General features: G+C 44.6%; 1 protein-coding gene across 2 annotated transcripts in view; it reads right to left on the reverse strand.

Moving 5' to 3' along the window:
- IL11RA (interleukin 11 receptor subunit alpha) overlaps window positions 1–23,305 on the reverse strand; it is a 213,402-nt gene that overhangs the window by 81,815 nt on the left and 108,282 nt on the right. For both annotated transcript variants that reach the window (XM_073611619.1, XM_073611628.1), the window contains exons 2-4: window positions 10,031–10,124; window positions 7,435–7,495; window positions 3,858–4,024 (exon numbers count right to left, since the gene is read on the reverse strand). In XM_073611619.1, coding sequence (XP_073467720.1) covers window positions 3,858–4,024; window positions 7,435–7,495; window positions 10,031–10,124 — 322 coding nt within the window. The remainder of the gene's footprint in view (window positions 1–3,857; window positions 4,025–7,434; window positions 7,496–10,030; window positions 10,125–23,305) is intronic.

The following is a 23,305-nucleotide window of genomic DNA, read 5'->3' on the forward strand; positions in this document are numbered from 1 at the left end:
TGGTGTCAGTAGAGCAGTGGATGGTGTCAGTAGGGCAGTGGACGGTGTCAGTAGAGCAGTGGACGGTGTCAGTAGGGCAGTGGACGGTGTCAGTAGAGCAGTGGACGGTGTCAGTAGAGCAATGGACGGTCTCAGTAGGGCAGTGGATGGTGTCAGTAGAGCAGTGGACGGTGTCAGTAGAGCAGTGGACGGTGTCAGTAGAGCAGTGGACGGTGTTAGTAGGGCAGTGGATGGTGTCAGTAGAGCAGAGGATGGTCTCAGGAGGGCAGTGAATAGTCATACGTTTTTTATTCGTTTATTTTATTATTATTTTATGCACTTTTATTGTTTTTATTATATTTTTCATTTTTTTAGGAGCTCCGTTGGGGAGGCTTTGGTGAAATATGAGGAGTTGTCTCACTTTTAAGACAAAGGATATGACTGAGGACAGTGCTTCCCCAGTTCCTTCCTCTGCAGCCTCAGCTGCACTGGACAGTGACTGAATGGGAAGTGCTGTGTGCTGAGCGGCTTCCTGTTCATCCACGAAGTGAAGCATAGTAAACACTGTTTACTATTCTTCAGTTATGAATGGACACAGGAGCGATTAATACCAATTGATTACCATAGTCATTCAGAAAAGGAAGGGGTTGGTAAATGACATATTTACTGGCCCCTTCATCGCGCCCGATCCTGAAACGATCCTCCGCAGCAGCTGGCAGGAGAGGAGGGGAAGCCATCAGCGCAGCACTGGGGGGGAGGGGGGTAGGGGAGCACACAGGGGGCACAGGCAGCAGAAAGAGGAGGAACAGCCACAGGAGGGGCAGCAGTGGTGGTGGTGGGGGGGGGGGAGTACTGATCACCTGCATTTTCTCCTGTGGAGGACTTTCAGCTGCTGCAGGAGGAAAATGCAGGGGATCAGTTCCAGTAAATGTCACTCCCGCCAACCTTCCTGTCCAGGTTCCAGGGGTCAGCAAGGATGGATCGTGGTCTACCCATCACCTGTCCGCGATCGATGGGTAGAATGTTATTGACAGGTTGCCGACCCTGGACTAGAGCGTGCCCAGGCACACCCGGAACACCCTGTGTACACGCCTATGATCCCAGCACCCTGCCTCAGTACTCCTCTCAAGATGCCTCACAACGGATGCAAGCAGTGGGAGGAGTTATGCAAATATCAGAATGCTCACAGTGTGCGGTGAAACCAGAGGAAGCCATTTCAGTCCAGGAGAGGAGCCGGTACAACTTTCCGCTTTGCCCAAAAACAAAACAAAACAAAAAAGTTGTTGGCCGATCGCAGGACCCGAGTAATACAATGTGACAGATGACAGACAGGTGACAGGTGGGGGCGGGTCTGCGCTCTCAGCGCTGCCGCTGAACATGAAACGCATTCCGATGAAAGAGAGATGTTTATGTCTGGGAAGTGTACAGATCAATCGGCCCGGCCCCGAGGGACAGCGATCGGAGCCCGGCGTAGAATGACTCGGCGCTGACTCACCAAACAACACCCCATTACACGTCTAGAAAGAATATTGTGCTCTGACACGAGGAGGAAGACGCAACTTTCATCACATAAACATCACAAACTACAACACACCGTGCTTTTCTTCTTCTATGTCATTGTCACATCTCCATATCAGGACAGACTCATCTACGGCTCGCTTCACGATACAGCGATCAGATCTGAAAGCGATTTCACCTGCGATTCTGCAGTGCAGGCGCTGTGCGATTTTACTACAAGTGGTTTGAGATTGTAATGTGATTTTACTGGGGTGTGTTTATGGCTGCTATTTTCTGGGTTGGGGACTACTATGGCTGCTACTACTACGGTTGCTACTACTACTACTGATACCACTATTACTACTACTGCTATTATTGCTACTACTACTACTACTGCTTCTACTACTACTACTGCTATTACTACCACTACTACTACTGCTGCTACTACTACCACTACTACTACTGCTTTTACTACTACTACTGCTATTACTACCACTCATAGGTGTGCTCACAGGGTGTGCCAGGTGTGCCTGGGCACACCCTAATCGCCTTGTGTGGTGCATATTCCCCCCTGTTTAGACCACTGATATTTCATCCCAAAAAAAAGTTACAAAATAAAATAATTTAAAAAATAATCTAATAAAACTACTGACACTGTCCACTGCCCTACTGACAACATCAGTACATATACACATGCATATGTATTTGAGCTTTGAGGTGCACACCCTAATGCAAGAGGCTGCACACACCTATGCGTACCACTAATACTGCTATTATTACTACTACTACTGCTTCTACTACTACTACTACTGCTATTACTACAACTACTACTACTGCTTTTACTACTACTACTGCTATTACTACAACTACTACTACTGCTTTTACTACTACTACTGCTATTACTACAACTACTACTACTGCTATTACTACCACTACTACTGCTGCTGCTATTACTACCACTACTGATACTACTACTACTACCACTGCTATTACTACTTCTACTACCACTACTGATACCACCACTACTACTACTGCTATTATTACTACTACTCTTACTGCTGCTACTACTACCACTATTACTTCTACTACTGCTTCTACTATCACTACAGCTGCTACCATTACTGCTGCTGTTACTACTACCACTGCTGCTATTACTACTTCAGCTGCTACCACTACTACTGCTGTTGCTACCACTACTGCTTTTACTAAAAGAGAGTCAATATGTCATTTACCGGCCCCTTTTTTTTTTCTAAATGAACACACTCACTCACTGTGTTCATTCACAAACCAAAGTATAGTAAACACAGTTTACTATTCTTCAGTGTGTTTAAGCTTTGGGGTGCAAACCCTAACGCAATAGGTTGCGCACACCTATGACTACTGCTGTTGCTACTACTACTACTACTACTATTACTGCTATTACTACTACATCTGCTACCACTACTGCTGCTACTACTAATGTATTTGTATTGTATATTCGGATGACAACTGTATTGACTAAACGAAAATCATACGATCTGGTATCGTACGAGGGAAATTTTCGTGCTTGTCCGATCTAATAATGTCGGATGAACTGGCGTGATCGGCTCTCGAAAAGCTAGTCTGTACTAACGATATGATTATCGTACAATCGCATCGAAAGGGGTATTTTTTGTCTGGATTTTCGGATCGTGTGTACGACGGGCCTTTAGGCTGTTTTAAAACATCCTGGACCATAAGTTGGTTAAAACAAGCTCATGGCTGAATTGCCTATTCGGTAAAAGTGATTTGGGTTGCTTTAGAGCCGCACCCAATCACTAGTACGGTGGTGGTAAGCGCGGTGCTTGATCAAGCTCTTTCTCAGCCTGAATAGCTCAAGACTGATGGGTCTGAACCTTCAAAATCAAATGTTCTCAGGCTTTATTTTCTGCCTATCGAATGTTATTCATTGAGAAAAAAAAAAAGTGTGAATAGGGGAAATACAGCATTATAACCAGTAGATAGCGCTGAGGAGCTCCATGTGACTTGCCAAAATGGAAACGCCTTTTGGAAAATCAGATTGAGGCACACCATGAGCCTAGGACCGTGCAAACCTTGGCACCCCAGATGTTTTGGAACTACATTTCCCATGATGCTCTGCAGTGTAGTTGAGCGTCATGGGAAATGCAGTTCCAAAACATCTGGGGTGCCAAGGTTCCTAGGAAATGGCTAGAATTCTACAATAAAGAGATGTGGGAACTTACAGGACGGGAATTATGGGGGCAAAGGTAAGTCAAAAGGGAAAGTTTCCTTCAAAGCACTACAATAAATAAAAAGGTCCTTCAAAACATTCTGTGGACTCTATGTTGGTTGTGCTAATACAATCAAAAAATTTGTGACTGGCCTTGGTTCGATCTACTCACATCCCACTTTGAGCAGCACAGAGCTTAGCTGCTCCCCCTTCTGGTCGTGGCAGGTGTAGTTGCCCATCACCGAAGGCTCGACGTTGGGAAGCTGTAGGTCTCGCACATTGGTGAAGAAGCCCCAGGGGATGTCCGGGGAACCATTGAACTTCCACTCAACCACCGAACTGCGGACAAAAAAAATGATGGTCAGTGTGGAAGGCAGTGGGGGAGAAGAAATGTTATCCATATCTACAATATCAGGTAAGGATCAGTATTTTGCCGAAATGCATTCAAATCATTTTTGAAGGTGAAATGAAAGGCTAACTCCACCCTTCCTACAATGGTAAATGTTACACTCATATTTAGGGTATAGCATGGAGCATGGTGCCAGCCCCCCACCCTCAGACTGCCCGCCCTAACCCGAAGGGTTCTTTTCCCTGCATTCTGAATATTCCTTCATGTGGGTGGCTCTGTCCACACGGCCACGTCATCAGTTATGGAATGGAAGAACACAAGTCCCATCTGCCACCCTGGCAAGTCCGTTGATTACTTCCTCCAGCTCCGAAACCAAGGGTCTGTGCCTCCATACAGACCTGGGGCTTCATCTACATATTGTAGTCGTAATTGCCATTCATCATGAGGTGTTCTCACTTATTTTAGGGGGTCTCATTCATCTTGGGGTGTTCCCATTCATTTTGGGGTATTCTCATTTATCCTGGGGTGTTTTTACTTACTCTGCGGTTTCTATTCATTTTGGTGTGGTCCCGTTCATCTTGGGGTGTTCTAACTCATCTTGGGGTGTTCTTGTTCATCTTGGGGTGTTTCTGCTAATCTTGAGGTGATCCCACCTTTTTTGGGGGTTTCCTTTTTCAATTTGGGGTGTTCACACTTATTTGGGAGTGTCCTCACTTATTTTGGATGCTTCCATTCACATTGGGGTGTTCTCATTCATCTTGGGGTATTCCCACCTATTTTGGGGTGTTCCCTTTCATTTTGGAGTGCTTCCACAGTTTGGGGTGTCCCCATTTATACTGGAGTGTTCTCTTTCATCTTGGGGGTGTTCTCATTTATCTTGGGGTGTCCCCATTTATTTTGTAGCATTCTTAATTTATCTTGGGGTGTTCTCACTCATTTTGGAGTGTTCCCACTTATTTTGGGGTATTCTCATTCATCATGGAGTGTTCTCACTTATTTTAAGGTGTCCCTTTCATCGGTGTTCCCATTCATTTAGGGGTGTTCCTATTCATCTTGGGGTGTACCCATTTATTTTGGAGTGTCCTCACTTATTTTGGAAGCTCTATTTTTATTGGGGTGTTCTCATTCGTCTTGGGCTATTTCCACCTATTTGGTGAGGTTTCCATTCATCTTGGAGAGTTTTCATTCATCTTGGGGTATTCCCACTTATTTCGGGGTGTTCTTTTCTCACTTCAGAGTGCTCCCACAGTTTGGGGTGTCCCCAGTTATACTGGAGTGTTCTCTTTCATCTTGGGGTGTTCTAATTTATCTTGGGGTGTTCCCATTTTGAAGTATTCTTATATATCTTGGGGTGTTCTCACTCATTTTGGAGTGTTCCCACTTATTTTGGGGTATTCACATTCATCATGGAGTGTTCTCACTTATTTTAGGGTGTCCCTTTCATCTTGGGGTGTTCCCTTACATTTACGGGTGTTCCTATTCCTCTTGGGGTGATCCCACTTTTTTTGGAGTGTCCTCACTTATTTTGGATGCTCCCATTTATATTGAGGGTGTTCTCATTCATCTTGGGCTGTTTCCACCTATTTGGCGAGGTTTCCATTTATCTTGGGCTGTCCTCACTCATCTTGGGGTGTTCTTGTTCATCTTGGGGTGTTTCGGCTAATCTTAAGGTGATCCCACCTTTTTTGGGGGTTTCCTTTTTCAACTTCGGGTGTTCCCACTTATTTGGAAGTGTCCTCACTTATTTTGGATACTCCCATTTATATTGGGGTGTTTTCATTCGTCTTGGGCTATTTCCACCTATTTGGCGAGGTATCCATTCATCTTGGAGTGTCCTCATTTATCTTGGGGTATTCCCACTTATTTTGGGGTGTTTCTTTTCATTTTGGAGTGCTCCCACAGTTTGGGGTGTCTCCATTTATACTGGAGTGTTCTCTTTCATCTTGGGGGTGTTCACTTTTATATTGGGGTGTTCCCATTTATTTTGTAGTATTCCTAATTTATCTTGGGGTGTTCTCACTCATTTTGGAGTGTTCCCACCTATTTTGGGGTATTCACATTCATCATGGAGTGTTCCCACTTATTTTAGGGTGTCCCTTTCATCGGTGTTCCCATTCATTTATGGGTGTTCCTATTCATCTGGGGGGGTTCCCACTTATTTTGGTGTGTTCCTTTTCATTTTGGAGTGCTCCCACTGGTTGGGGTGTCTCCATTTATACTGGAGTGTTCTCTTTCATCTTGGGGGTGTTCTCATTTATCTTGGGGTGTTCCCATTTATTTTGTAGTATTCTTATTTATCTTGGAGTGTTCTCACTCATTTTAGAGTGTTCCCACTCATTTTGGAGTATTCCCATCCATCATGGAGTGTTCTCACTTATTTTAGGGTGTACCTTTCGTCTTGGAGTGTTCCCATTCATTTAGGGGTGTTCCTATTCATCTTGGGGTGTTTTCACTTATTTTGGAGTGTCCTCACTTATTTTGGATGCTCACATTTATATTGAGGGTGTTCTCATTCATCTTGGGTTATTCCCACTTATTTTGGGGTGTTCCCTTTCATTTTGGAGTGCTTCCACAGTTTGGGGTGTCCCCATTTATACTAACCAGCAAAGCCGGGAAAGGCATCCGGCCATTCGCGCGGTTGGCCATAGAAGAGAGACCAGATCAATGCTCCTCACCTCTATAATCTAGTAGGCCGGGGGCAACTTCATGACATCGCTTCTGGTTTAAGGTGGATGTAAACAATATATAATGTTTGGGGTTCTAAGTAATTTTCTAGCAAAAAATACTGATTTTTTTACTTGTAAACAAAAAGTGTCAGAAAAGGCCTCATCTTAAAGTGGTGCTCCCATTTATCGTGGGTTGCTCCCACTAATTTTGAAGTCTACTTGGGGTGTCCCCACTTATCTTGGGGTGTTTCTCATTAGTTTTTAGATGTTCCCACAACTCCTGTGAAATTCTGCATAGTATATGATAGATCAAACATCCAACAGAGAGAGCGGGTGCTTCACAATGGGCGAAGGTCTGCTAGTCTAGTGGAGAGATCTCAACACCGGAGTCCTTCGGACCACCAGGGACACCTACTGAACATGAACACTCAATTTTGACTTTTGCTGTGGTTTCCAAAACAAACATACAAAAAACAAACAAAAAAAAAAAAAACGATGTAAAGTACAATGTAAAGTAGTGAGTGTACAGCTTGTATAACAGTGTAAATTTGCTGTCCTCTCAAAATAACTCAACACACAGCCATTAATGTCTAAACCGCTGGCAACAAAAGTGAGTACACCCCTAAGTGAAAATGTGAGGGGTGTACTCACTTCTGTGAGATACTGTGTATATATATATATATATATATATATATATATATATATATATACACACACACACACACATGACTTACCTGGCATTATGCCCATTACACTGCAAGGTAATCGCGTCATTAATCTTGCCATAGATGACACCTGGAAAAAGAAATGACAGTTGTATCTATACTTGTGATCTTCCATCTCAGTAACAAAGTAACAATGTAGCTCACTATAAATATTCAGATTAGTGTACAAATCAGTTATCAATAAAACTCTAGGAGAATGAAAAATTCAATAATAGCACAGAGTGGCAATTTACTAAACTATCATAAACAACTGGCATTAAAAAAAAAAATAGAAAAAAAAAAAATACTTTTTTCATTTCTTCCCATTTCTTCCCATACTTTGTGACATCTCTGTGCCACTGATCTCCTGCAGCCAGTTTGCATCCTGTCTACATGCGATGGCTGCATGATATTTCTCAGGGTGGGTTTCCTGATGGTGACAACAGTAGACAATGCCTGTGTAATGTGTCATGTGTAGTCTCTATCTGAAGCCCGTGTGACACGGTGACAACACAAGAGCATAGTTGGTAGACATAGACAGAGTGTTGTCACCCTATAACAGGAAGTGCATGTACAAGGACTTTAATAGTAGGATAACCAGGGAATATTTTAATGAAAGAAAGTTCCCTAATCTCTACACCTGCTGTGCCTATTATGAGGGGTTCCCCCCATCCCTGTGCTGAGTTCCCAGGTCTGTACACCTGCTGCGCCCATTATGAGAGGTTCCCACCATCCCTGTGCTGAATTCCCGGGTCTGTACACCTGCTGTGCCCATTATGAGGGGTTCCCACCATCCCTGTGCTGAGTTCCCAGGTCTGTACACCTGCTGTGCCCATTATGAGGGGTTCCCACCATCCCTGTGCTGAGTTCTTGGGTCTGTACACCTACAGCGCCCATTATGAGGGGTTTCCACCATCCCTGTGCTGAGTTCCCGGGTCTGTACACCTGCTGTGCCCATAATTGTTTTATAATATAGAGAATATATATATAAATACACATAGCTGTTCCATACATGACTATCTCCTCTCTTAGTCATTTAGTACACTCTTCATGAATCAGCTCTCTGTAAGCTCCTCACGCTCTCACCAATCTCTATGAAATATTCATCAATGTGCCGTGTTCTGTCTCCCAGCAGACCGAAACTAAACGTTCCTACAAAACACACAGTACTGTATTTTTAGTGTCTTTTTGCTTTCTTGCTGTTCCGGATTTCATCTTGTGATTTCCTATAGACAGACGATCTTTGCGACTTGAGTTTCTTTTATCATTTTCAGAGGATAGTCTGAAGAATATACTCTCACGGGGACTTATCCTGTAATTGATTTTCTTACAGTAGCTGTTCAGGAAAAATGCTGACTGCAATTTCTAAGAGAAAGAAAGGCACTAGATGGCGCTCTTATATATCTGTATATGAAATGGCTCCATGAAAATATGGCACAGCAAGAGCATAAAATATTGATATCCTGAATTATATTACGGCAATAACATACAAATAGATATCTTACAGGAGATGATCAGAGACTGCAGACATAGTACAGGAGACAGTCAGAGACTGCAGACATAGTACAGGAGATGATCAGAGACTGCAGACATAGTACAGGAGATGGTCAGAGACTGCAGACATACTACAGGAGACAGTCAGAGACTGCAGACATGATACAGGAGATGGTCAGAGACTGCAGACATGATACAGGAGATGATCAGAGACTGCAGACATACTACAGGAGACAGTCAGAGACTGCAGACATACTACAGGAGACAGTCAGAGACTGCAGACATACTACAGGAGACAGTCAGAGACTGCAGACATACTACAGGAGACAGTCAGAGACTGCAGACATGGTACAGGAGATGGTCAGAGACTGCAGACATACTACAGGAGATGGTCAGAGACTGCAGACATACTACAGGAGATGGTCAGAGATTGCAGACATACTACAGGAGACAGTCAGAGACTGCAGACATGGTACAGGAGATGGTCAGAGACTGCAGACATACTACAGGAGATGATCAGAGACTGCAGACATGGTACAGGAGATGGTCAGAGACTGCAGACATAATACAGGAGATGGTCAGAGACTGCAGACATGGTACAGGAGATGGTCAGAGACTGCAGACATACTACAGGAGATGGTCAGAGACTGCAGATATGGTACAGGAGATGGTCAGAGACTGCAGACATGGTACAGGAAATGATCAGAGACTGCAGACATGGTACAGGAGATGGTCAGAGACTGCAGACATGATACAGGAGATGATCAGAGACTGCTGACATACTACAGGAGATGGTCAGAGACTGCAGACATGATACAGGAGATGATCAGAGACTGCTGACATACTACAGGAGATGGTCAGAGACTGCAGACATGGTACAGGAGATGGTCAGAGTCTGCAGACATGATACAGGAGATGATCAGAGACTGCAGACATACTACAGGAGATGGTCAGAGACTGCAGACATAATACAGGAGATGGTCAGAGACTGCAGACATAATACAGGAGATGTTGGAGTGAGACTGGGGCCATGCTTTAGGAAGTCATCATCTAGAGACACATTTCATTACACTAATAGGGAGATCTCTGCTATCCCAGGTTGGGTATCAGGGGTCCATGAGCTCGGACTTACCCTCCTCCTCCCATGTATGTGACAACACTGCGGAGATGGCGACTACAGCGACAAAAACTATCACCCGGCTAAGACATGATGCCAAGCTGATCATCTGGGAAGACAAAAAAATGGAAAAATCTGTGACTTCAGGATATCAAGAACGGTTAGATCTATACCATATGATAATAATAATATACAATATAATATAACACAATAACAATAAAGATCTTGGCTGTGTTCACAGATGTCTTACACAGATCAACTCCTGCTGCAGTCTCTTACTTTCTGGCGTGATAAGTTACAATGCGTCAGTCTAATTTGAAGTTACTGACAGGTCCACTTTAAGATGGAGTAGGAAAGAAGTGATTAACAGCTCTTCAACCTCTCACTACACAAGACACAATAAATAGCAAACAAATGGGGGGTGTATATTTGACCACCCCTGGTTCAAAAGTATGGGAATGTTTCTCTGGTATTTTTTGTATTTCCTAATGAATTCCTTTTCTCTGAGCATTTTGTCAGCATTTGGCAAACCAAGCAGACTCACATTGTTAACTAAACTCTTACTAATTTATAGGGAGACTTCTATAGGTGCTTGGTAGATGGTCGTAAAGGTCACCAGTTAGTACCCAACATAGCAGTATGAACACTGTATGGCCAAAAGTCTGTGGAGACTAACACAGCTCTACCATTCAGTATATAGACATTGTAGATAATTGTGCTACTCCAACCTTGTGGTAACAGTTTGAAGGCCCTTTTCTGTTCCTGCATGACTGTGCTCTTGTATACAAAGCCATCTCTGTAAAGACATGGTTTGACCAGTTTTGGTTGAAGGAACTTATTTGGCCTTCACGGAGCCCTGACCTCAACCCAACTGCATACCTTAGCTCCATATAGACATTGTTAAACCAATTTGGTTTGGAGAAACTCAAGAGGGCTTTACAGAGCCCTAACCCCAACCCTATAAAACGCTCCATAAAGGTTTGGTGGGACCTATTTACTTTGAAGGTACTCTAGCAACCTGCACAAATCCATGACCTTGACCCTACTGAACACCTTTGCTTGATAAAGACATGGTTGGTTCAGTTTGGGGTGGAGGAGCTCGAATGGCCTGCACAGAGCATTGACCTCCACCCCATAAGAACACATTTGCAGCATAAAGACATGGTTGGACCAGTTTGGTGTGGTGGAACTTGAGTGGCCTTCACAGGTCCCTGACCTCAACCCTACTGAACATGTTTGCTCCATAAAGACATGGTTGGACCAGTTTGCTGTGGAGGAACTTGAGTGGCTTACACAAGTCCCTGACCTCAACCCTACTGAACACCTTTGCTCCATAAAGACACGGTTGGACCAGCTTGGTGTGGAGGAACTGAAGTGGCTTAGAAAGGTCCCTGACCTCAACTCTACTGAACACCTTTGCTCTATAAAGACATGGTTTGTTCAGTTTGGTGTGAAGTAGCTCAAATGGCCTGCACAGAGCCTTGACTTCAACCCTACTGAACACCTTTGCTCCATAAAGACGTGGTGGGACCAGTTTGGTGTGGTGGAACTTGAGTGAACTTTACAGGTCCCTGACCTCAACCCTACTGAACAGCTTTGCTCCATAAAGACATGGTTAGACCAGTTTGCTGTGGAGGAACTTGAGTGGCTTACACAGGTTCTTGACCTCAACCCTCATGAACACCTTTGCTCCATAAAGACATGGTTGGATCAGTTTAGTGTGGAGGAACTTGAGAGGCCCACACAGATCTCTGATTTCAACTCCACTGAACACCATCGGGGTGAATTGGAACCCAGCATATATAAGCCTAGTCTTCTTATTCAACATCAGTTTCTGACCTCAGAAATGGACACAAATTCCTACAGACACTCCAGAATCTTGTGGAAAACTGTCCCAGAACAGGGGAAGATGTTAAAGCCTCAAAGGGAGGCAGCTACATATCAACAGCAATGGTTTTGATGGTTTTGGAATGAGATGTCCAACAAGCTCATATAGGTGTCCTGAAACTTTTGGCCATATGGTGTACCTGAATCTGCAGGCGACTGGTGAGAGCATTGTACTAAATCTCTGAAACGTCCAGTAATTCCAGAAAAGCAACCCGGGCCATGAACTTAGGTACTCCACAGGGAAAAACAAAGTATTGACAGCTTGAGGTCATAATCTTACCAGAAGATGGTGTTTACTATTCTAGTACCAAATCTTTAGCACCATGCGCTCCTCTGAACTGCCTTAAGTGAGCCGTGGGTTGACTTAACTGCTCCCCTCTCCAGCTGCACATACTCACCTACCTTTTGTCTTCTCTGGAGCAAACAGAAAGAGTCAACATGGAAACTTGCCAAGTGCTGAGGACCCTCTTGTGCCACCAATTCCCAAGAACCAGTGCTGACAATTAGGATGAAGGGGGGGGTCACGTGATCCTCTGGCCAGGTGCACAGCCAGCAGGTCAGATGCCTTTGGATGGGTGTCAATGGGCCAGGTGCACAGCCAATAGCTCAGGTGCCAATGGCCAGGTTCATGGCCAATAGGTCAGATGCCATTGGGCCAGGTGCCAATGGCCATGTGCATGGACAGTAGGCCAGATATCAATGAGCCAGGTGCACAGCCAATAGGTGGAGGTGGAGAGCACTAGAGAAAAGCACACTTGCAAAGTGTGCCATACTTAAACATTATGGCAAGGCCCACCAAGAACAAAGTAGTACAATACCTCTTTAAGTAAATCTGTTGTCATGATTTTTTGAGTCACTAACTGAGAACAAGTTTGCAGCCAGTTAAGTAAGAACTCCCAGTAACTCATAGAGGTTAAAAATTGCAGAGATATTTCTCCTTTGAAACTGCATGTGAATCAGGTCTGTGCGAATGGGGACACAATCAAATGTTAATAAGCTATTTCCTCTCCAGGTCGAATGTTGTTCATTCCTACAGAATAGAGTGAATCAGGAAAAACGCTGCATTATGGCAGCTAGATGGAGCTGACAACAATAGTAAAAAAAAAAAAAAAGTACTTATTATGAGCCTTAGCTCCACCTAGTGGCCATAATGCATTATTTTCCAGATTAACGTATGAATGAAGAACATTCGACCTGGAGACAAAACAGCCTAATAACATTTTTTTTTTCCTCCTCTCATACAGAATGAATGTAAATGTCATTTCAAAGGATGAATAGCTCTGTGATTTTGTTAAAAAAAAACAAAAACAAACAATACACACATAAAGTATTGAAGCCATTGGATCAGCATGACAGCCAAGCAATTAGCATTTGGAGATTGAGATCTCAGCAGCGGTAATGACAGAGACGCTCAGTCTTCTGTTAGCTATAGGTGCTGCGCAGTCACCCCGTGTCTCGCCGTTCCCTATAGGCTGCAATGGATCTGGAGTAGGCAGGTTCTGGTCAACCGAGGCAAAAGGAGACACGAAATGATGGTTTGAGGATGAGTTGTACTGTCGGCTGACTAGGAGTAAATGCTAACAGTGTACACAAAACAGGGGGTGGGGGGGGTGGGGGGGCATCACAACAAAAAGTTTGGAGCGACCCGCCGTCAGCGCGCCATGGTGCACGCCGTGTCCTCACTCATCATTCGTTCCTGGAAGTCTCTCAGCATTACAGGAAAGAATTTTCCAAAACAGACAAGTGAAGCCGAGTGTTATTTCCCCCCCCCCCCCCCCCGGCGCGCTGCGGACCTGGCAGCTGCTACGACGCTCAGATGCCTTTAAATGTCCATCGGCACCGAGCATAACATAAACACAGAATCCCCGTCCTGTATGGGGGGGAGGCGAGATGTGTCATAGGGGCCAGCCAGGGGCCACAACTGTCAGCGGGCCCCCAGAACATTCACATTTAAAGCACCAGAACTTCCATTTACATATATCCCTCAATAGCCACTTTCTGTGCACCAAATACATTTGCAAACCCAGATATTATCTTGTAAAAGTATCATTGACATCATCACTGTGCTATATATAGCGTGAGCTGTGGGAGGGGCCCGGCATACTCCACCCACCGCAGGCTGTATACAGAAAACTACAGGAGGGGGGGCGGAGACAAGACCAGTCCCCCTGCACAAGGAGGGAGCACAGAGATTTGGGAGGGACCAAACAGGCCCCACCCACTGCAGGCTGCCTGGAGAAAAGTACAGGAGGGGGCAGAGACAAGACCAGTCACTCTGTACAAGGAGGGAGCGCAGAGATTTGGGAGGGACCAAACAGGCCCCACCCACCTCAGGCTGCCTGGAGAAAAGTACAGGAGGGGGGCGGAGACAGGACCAGTCACTCTGTACAAGGAGGGAGCGCTGGGTTTTGGGAAGGACCGAACAAGCCCCACCCACCGCAGGCTGCCTGCAGAAAACTACAGGAGGGGGGCGGAGACAGGACCAGTCACTCTGCACAAGGAGGGAGGGCAGCAGTGAGCAGTCTTTATTAACCACTTGCTTCCTGGGCACTTTTACCCCCCTTCCTGCCCAGGCCAATTTTCAGCTTTCAGCGCTCTCACACTTTGAATGACAATTGCGCGGTCATGCTACACTGTTCCAATATGAGATTTTTTTATAATTTTTTTCACACAAATAAAGTTTTCTTTTAGTAGTTTTTTATTGGCAGTTGGGGTTTTTTTTTTATGCTAAACAAACAAAAAAAGACCGAAAATTTTGAAAAAAAACAAACAACGTTTTTCATAGTTTGTTATAAAATTTAGCAAACAGGTAATCTTTCTTCTTCACTGATGTGCACTAATAGGCTGCACTGATGGGCACTGATAGGTGGAAATGATGGGCACTGATTGGAGGCAATGATGGACACTGATTGGTGGAAATGATGGACACTGATAGGTGGAAATGATGGGCACTGATAGGTGGAAATGATGGGCACTGATTGGTGGAAATGATGGGCACTGATAGGTGGAAATGATGGGCACTGATTGGAGGCAATGATGGGCACTGATTGGTGGCAATGATGGATGGGCACTGATTGGTGGAAATGATGGGCACTGATACGTGAAAATGATGGGCACTGATAGGTGTTAATGATGGGCACTGATAGGTGTCAATGATGGGCACTGATAGGTGGCAATGATGGGCACTAATAGGTGGCAATGATGGGAACTAATGGGCACTGATTGGTGTCAATGATGGGCACTGATGAGGCTGCGCTGATAGGCTTCACCGATGGGCACTGATAGGTGGTAATGATGGGCACTGATTGGTGGCAATGATGGGCACTGATTGGTGGCAATGATGGGCACTGATAGGTGGAAATGATGGGCACTGATAGGTGGTAATGATGGGCACTGATTGGTGGCAATGATGGGCACTGATTGGTGGCAATGATGGGCACTGATGAGGCTGCGCTGATAGGCTGCACCGATGGGCACTGATAGGTGGCAATGATGGGCACTGATGAGGTGGCACTGATGGGCACTGATGAGGTGGCAATGATGGGCACTGATGAGGTGGCACTGATGGGCACTGATAGATGTCAATGATGAGCACTGATAGGTGTCAATGATGGGCACTGATAGGTTGCACTGATAGGTGGCAATGATGGGCACTGATGAGGCAGCACTGATGGGCACTGATACGTGGCAATGATGGGCACTGATGAGGCAGCACTGATGGGCACTGATTGGTGGCACTGATGAGGCTGCACTGATAGGTGGCACTGATTGGTGGTACTAATGGGCACTGATGGGCACTGGTAGGCAGCACTGATGAGTGAAAATGATGATGAAGCACTGATGGGCACTGATAGGTGGCACTGGTGGGCATTGATTAGCAGCACTAATGGGCACTAAGGGGACTGATGTCCCTCTAACAGACTCTAGTTAAAGTCTTTCTACTTTTCTCCTTATGCTGACAGCGCGAGGGGGAAACAAAAGCCGATAACCGACTCCTGTGTACTTCCACGATCAGCTCTTATTGGCTGACAGCTGATCACATGGTAAAGGGCACGCTGTGTCTGGCCCTTTACCCCAAACAGTGATCAGCCGAGTCCCAAGGACTCCACCAAAGAGAAGACCTCCATGTACACCCTCCTGGCATTTTAAGCACGAGCTGTAGCCGTCTTTAGGATATAGCGTGGGTGCCAAGTAGTTAAGGGAAGCCAACATTCCTTAGTCTCCAGTCTGATCGCTTTGTCAACAGTCTGCCGCAGGCAGGAAGAAGCATTTCCTCAGTCTCCCCTCCCCCTCAGTGATCAGACTGCACAGAGCCATCTTTAATGTTTATTGGACCCCAGGCAAACATTTTCTTGGGCCCCTTCCAAATCTGCTTATCAACTATTTGCGGCAGTGGGGGCTTAAGGGGCAGCTGCTTTTGAGCCCCACAACAATGACTGGGCCCGGGGCAGCTTCCCCTTTTGCCCTGCGTCTAAGACAGCCCTGAGACTGCAACACTGTAACATTACATGATGGAAAGAACAGATCTATGCAGAGATCACACAGCGCGATACGCCATCTCCACGTAACCGCTGCCTCGCCTTCCAGAGTCGGTTTTATTTACTCACAATAGAGGAAGTCGGAGATTTACAGGCTAACGATGGGACAGATGTTTGACCCGGGCTCCCTCCGCGCTCATCAAGAATTTTCCTGAAAATCAGGCTCAAGTTTAGAAAGGGACGCCCCCCCCGCCGCGTGTTGTCATAATAAGCGGCGGCCCAGCTGTTATACAGGGCGGTTGCTGGCCTCTGCGAGGGACGAGGACCAACATCTGGGGGGGCGGCCAGGAACATCGGATCACCCATCCAGTGTTTACATTTCTAACATTCTGACACTCTACTGACCCCCATCACACCAATCCTACAAGCCCAAATCTGCGCAGCCAATCACCGCGCGGCACACGGCCACCGAAAGTGCAACAATGTATCCACAAATTGTAACAATACATCTTTTGTATCCAACCACATCGTCTGTACCAGAGGAGCTTACACTCTAATGTTCCCACACAGTCACACACTATTATTATTATACATTTATATAGCTCTGACATATACCGCAGCGCTGTACAGAGAACACTGAGCCAGTCACATCAGGATCTGTACCAGAGGAGCTTACACTCTAATGTCACCCCCCACAGTCACACACTATTATTATACATTTATATACAGTAGCTCTGACATATACCGCATGGTTCCCAATCATGTGATCTCCAGGACAGCCAATCACAGTGATCACATGCAGGCTGAAGGTGTTTGTTTACAAACAAACCACTCCATTCTTCAGATGGCACTGTGCCTCTATTTACTGCGTTAAAATCTTTAAAACAATTTACTTAAATTTTTTTTTTTTTTTTTTAATGTAATCAGTTTATCAGTGTGTATTAAAACAGTGAACCCATATAAATGCTTTATATCTTCTTAAAAATAAATAAATAGAAATAAAATAAATAAATATATTGTCAAAAGTATAAAAGTATTGGGGAGCCTGCCTTTATGCAAAAATTAACTCCGCTCTAATTCATCCCAAAGGTGTTTTATCGGGTTGAGGTCAGGACTCTGTGCAGGCCAGTCAGGTTCCTCCACCCCAAACTCGCTCATCCATGTCTTTATGGACCTTGCTTTGTGCACTGGTCCAAATCATTTGGTGGAGGGGGGATTATGGTGTGGGGTTGTTTTTCAGGGGTTGGGTTTGGCCCCTTAGTTCCAGAGAAGGGAACTCTTAAGGCGTCAGCATACCAAGACATGTTGGACAATTTCATGATCCCAACTTTGTGGGAACAGTTTGGGGATGACCTCTTCTAGAGCTGCACGATTAATCGTTAAGAATCGTTATTGCGATCTTGAAAAGAGTATGTCCCGATTCTTTCTATGTAGAGAATTCTCTCTGCTCTGTTACAGCTGACAAAAGAAAGGAACAAAAAAAAAAAAACGGGCAGTCTGCCAAGAATCACATTCTTTAGCAGTGAAACATTGTAACGATTTGTCCTTTAGATCAAAGGAATAAACTTTGGTGTGTAAATGAGGGAAGTTTAACCACTTAAACACTAAGCCTCGGTTCACACCAGAGGCGGCACGACTTGCAGGTCGCCTCACCGAGGTGACCTGCACACGACTGCCCGGGCGACTTGCAAAACGACTTCTGTATAGAAGTCTATGCAAGTCGCCCCCAAAGTTGTGCAGGAACCTTTTTCTAAGTCGGAGCGACTTGCATCGCTCCCCTTAGAACGGTTCCATAGCACAGAACGGGAGGCGACTTGTCAGGCGACCTAGGTGTCCTAGTGTGAACCGAGCCTAAACCTTTTTCTGACATTTGTTGGTTTCAAGTTAAAATCATTTTTTTTTTGCTAGAAAATTACTTAGAACCCCCAAACATTATATATATATATATATATATATATATTTTAGTAGAGACCCTAGAGAATAAAATGGTGGTTGTTGCAATATTTTTTGTCAAACTGTATTTGCGCAGCGGTCGTTCAAATGCAATTTTTTGGGGAAAAAATTAAACTTTAATGAATTTTTTTAAAAAACTAACCAGTAAAGTTAGCCCAATTTTTTGTTGTATAATGTGAAAGATTTTACGCCGCGAGAATCGTGATCTTTTTATTCCAATCAAAAAAATTGTGATTCTCATTTTGGCCAGAATTGTGCAGCTCTGGCTCCTTCCTGTTCCACCATGACTGCGCACAAGTGCACAAAGCAAGGTCCATAAAGACATGGATGAGCGAGTTTGGGGTGGAGGAACTTGACTGGCCTGCGCAGAGTCCTGACCTCAACCTAATAGAACACCTTTGGGATGAATTAGAGCGGAGACTGCGAGCCAGGCCTTCTTGTCCAACATCAGTGCCTGACCTCACAAATGCGCTTCTGGAAGAATGGTCAAACATTCCCATAGACACACTCCTAAACCTTGTGGACAGCCTTCCCAGAAGAGTTGAAGCTGTTATAGCTGCAAAGGGTGGGCCAACTCAATATTGAACCCTGCGGACTAAGACTGGGATGCCATTAAAATTCATGTAAAGGCGTCCCAATACTTTTGACAATATAGTGTATATGTGTGTGTGTGTGTATATATATATATATATATATATATATATATATATATATATATATATATATATATATACATATACACACACTATATATATATAGCATATTAGACCTAGTCATGAAGAGCTCTGGTCATAACCAAGGATACTATTCACATTCTCTGATATATAAACAGCCACTAGGGGGAGCATTTACAAATTTTAAAATGCAAGAATGAAAATATGGAACAGCAAGCAATGCAAGGATTACATTAAGTTAATCCCCCCAAAATGCGTTCTCAGCCTGCCAACGTTTCTCGTTAGAAGAAGACTTCATTTGCTTTAGTCACCTCCACCCACATCTCTCTCCCTGGTTTCATTTCACTTTTCAAAAATTTGCAATTAGACCTTAAAGCAAATTATCTAAGCAGCAATTATCAGACGAGAAGAGTCTTCAGTGACATATTATATCATTAGAAGTCATTATGATAAAGCTGAGGACAACAATTTCATGATGAAAAGCCTTACAAGCTTAGAGATGTATTATCTTGCGGTAGGTTCGGGTTGCTCAGGGGAAAAAAAAAACAAAAACAAATGTTTATCGTGTGATCAGCGAACAGCGAGGGGGAAACGGACATTTTTGTATAAGTAATGCAGAGATATAACTTGTCTCCGTGTAACCAGATCACATTGTAAAGGAGAGCGAGGACATGTTATCATCACACCAACCCCCACAGTCACACATCATTATTATATATTTATATAGCTCTGACATATACCGTAGTGCTGTACAGAGAACACTGAGCCGGTCACACCAGTCTCTGTTCCAGAGGAGCTTACACTCTAATGTCCCCCCACAGTCACACACTATTATTATACATCTATATAGCTCTGACATATACCATAGTGCTGTACAGGGAACACTGAGCCAATCACTTCAGTCTCTGCACCAGAGGAGCTTCTCCACCAGGTGTTGCTGTTTTGCAAGGTGCTGTTGGCTCACTCTGCTTTACTCTCAGTTGGAGGAAACATCAACTCTGGGCCTGTCCTGCAGGCTTCTCCCCCAACCACCATGCAGCAGGTGGGGGGGGAGATGAAGGTGGAGGCTCTCCAGAGGCACCGAGGCCTACTCCATGTGCTCAAGCTGCAATGGATCCTGGGCTTGTCCCTATGCAAGAAGAGTCTTTACCAGTCCTCCAGGATAAAGTGGTGAACAGACTTCGCCGCATTTCTAAAGGAGGAACAGAAACTTGCTCTCATGAAAGAGGATCTCAAGAAAAATAAATCTCTGCACGGTAAGTCTCCAACAGCTGATTGGAGAAAAGCCAATGTAGCACCAATATTTAAAAAGGGCCCAAAATACATCCCTGGGAATTACAGACCAGTTAGCCTAACATCAATAGTATGTAAACTATTGGAGGGGATGATAAGGGACTATATACAAGATTTTAGTAATAAGAACGATATAATTAGCAGTAATCAGCATGGATTCATGAAGAATCATTCTTGCCAAACCAATTAGATAAAGGAAGGCCCGTAGACGTGGTGTATCTGGATTTTGCAAAAGCATTTGACACAGTTCCCCATAAACGTTTACTGTACAAACTAAGGTCCGTTGGCATGGACCATAGGGTGAGTACATGGATTGAAAACTGGCTACAAGGGCGAGTTCAGAGGGTGGTGATAAATGGGGAGTACTCAGAATGGTCAGGGGTGGGTAGTGGGGTCCCCCAGGGTTCTGTGCTGGGACCAATCTTATTTAATTTGTTTATAAACAACCTGGAGGATGGGATAAACAATTCAATCTCTGTATTTGCAGACAATACTAAGCTAAGCAGGGCAATAACTTCTCCGCAGGATGTGGAAATCTTGCAAAAAGATCTGAACAAATTAATGGGGTGGGCAACTACATGGCAAATGAGGTTCAATGTAGAAAAATGTAAAATAATGCATTTGGGTGGCAAAAATATGAATGCAATCTATACACTGGGGGGAGAACCTCTGAGGGAATCTAGGATGGAAAAGGACCTGGGGGTCCTAGTAGATGATAAGCTCAGCAATGGCATGCAATGCCAAGCTGCTGCTAATAAAGCAAACAGAATATTGGCATTAAAAGGGGGATCAACTCCAGAGATAAAACGATAATTCTCCCGCTCTACAAGACTCTGGTCCGGCCGCACCTGGAGTATGCTGTCCAGTTCTGGGCTCCAGTCCTCAGGAAGGATGTACTGGAAATGGAGCGAGTACAAAGAAGGGCAACAAAGATAATAAAGGGTCTGGAGGACATTAGTTATGAGGAAAGGTTGCGAGCACTGAACTTATTCTCTCTGGAGAAGAGACGGTTGAGAGGGGATATGATTTCGATATACAAATACTGTACTGGTGACCCCACAATAGGGATAAAACTTTTTCGCAGAAAAGAGTTTAATAAGACTCGTGGCCACTCATTACAATTAGAAGAAAAGAGGTTTAACCTTAAACTACGTAGAGGGTTCTTTACTGTAAGAGCGGCAAGGATGTGGAATTCCCTTCCACAGGCGGTGGTCTCAGCGGGGAGCATTGATAGCTTCAAGAAACTATTAGATAATCACCTGAATGACCGCAACATACAGGGATATATAATGTAATACTGACATATAATCACACACATAGGTTGGACTTGATGGACTTGTGTCTTTTTTCAACCTCACCTACTATGTAACTATGTAAGAGGGAAGTCTCCAAGCTGAAGTCTCTGGAGGAGGCATTGAAAAAGCAGTAGAAGTTGGTTGCATCTTTGAAGGAGAGCAGCGGTGTGTTCAGGTCCATAAAGACACAGATGAGCGAGTTTGGGGTGGAGGAACTTGACTGGCCTGCACAGAGTGCTGACCTCAACCCGATAGAATGACCTGTAGGATGAATTAGAGCGCAGACTGTGAGCCAGGCCTTCTCGTCCAACATCAGTGCCTGACCTCTGAAATGTGCTTCTGGAAGAACGGTCAAACATTCCCATAGACACACTCCTAAACCTTGTGAATTGAAGCTGTTATAGCTGTAAAGGGTGGGCCAACTCAATATTGAACCCTTCGGATGAAGACTGGGATGAAGAGCTCTGGTCATAACCAAGGATACTGTTCACATTCTCTGATTTATAAACAGCCATTAGGGGGAGCTTTTACAAATTAAAAATGCAAGAATGAAAATATGGAACAGCAAGCATTGCAAGGATTACATTAAATTAATCCCCCCAAAATGCGTTCTCAGCCTGCCAACGTTTCTCGTTAGAAGAAGACTTCATTTGCTTTAGTCACCTCCACCCACATCTCTCTCCCTGGTTTTATTTCACTTTTAAAAATTAGCAATTAGACATTAAAGCAAATTATCTAAGCAGCAATTATCAGACGAGAAGAGTCTTCAGTGACATATTATATCATTAGAAGTCATTATGATAACGCTGAGGACAACAATTTCATGATGAAAAGCCTTACAAGCTTAGAGATGTATTATCTTGCGGTAGGTTCGGGTTGCTCGGAGAAAAAAACCCAAAAACAAATGTTTATCGTTGTGTGATCAGCGGACGGCGAGGGGGAAATGGACATTTCTGTATAACTAATGCAGAGATATAACTTGTCTCCGTGTAACCAGATCACATTGTAAAGGAGAGCGAGGACATGTGCCATCAATTGCCGCCACTGTGCCCATCAAACGCACCCACTGTGCCATATCAAATGCTCCAAATGCTCCCACTGTGCAGTATAAGTGAAGCATAAGAGGGAGATATGCAAATGAATTATAATATTATTCACTCCGCCCCCCTCCTTACAAATATAATACAACAGCCTGGCGCTGCCAGCCATCATACTTACCTTACACAGGCAGTTCTGCTCGGACCGTGTGTCCCATGGAGCTGCTGACATCACTTCCGGTTACCATCTGGTCTCTGGAACAGGGAAGCCGGAAGTAACTTGAACAACAAAGCATCCGCCCGTTGTAATACTACGGGTGGATGCTGCTCGGCGCAATGGATTGCGCCGCAAGGCGGGTTCAAAAGCCGGCAAATGAAGCGCCTCGTCTGCAATCTCGTGATTGCATAGACATGGCGCTTCCCATAGTGTCTGGCGCCCAAACACAGTGCACTTAAGGACCTTTTTTGCTAATTTTTTTTTTGTTTCGTTTTTTGCGACTGCCTGGAGGCGGGAGGGGGCGGCGCCCGTGCGCCCCCCTATGGACGGGCCGCCACCGGCTCTGACATATACTGTAGTGCTGTACAGAGAACACTGAGCCAGTCACATCAATCACTGTACTAGAGGAGCTTACACTCTAATGTCACCCCCACAATCACACACTATTATTATTAT

Source organism: Aquarana catesbeiana, linkage group LG01 (assembly GCF_042186555.1).
Source record: "Aquarana catesbeiana isolate 2022-GZ linkage group LG01, ASM4218655v1, whole genome shotgun sequence".
Classification (NCBI taxonomy): domain Eukaryota; kingdom Metazoa; phylum Chordata; class Amphibia; order Anura; family Ranidae; genus Aquarana; species Aquarana catesbeiana.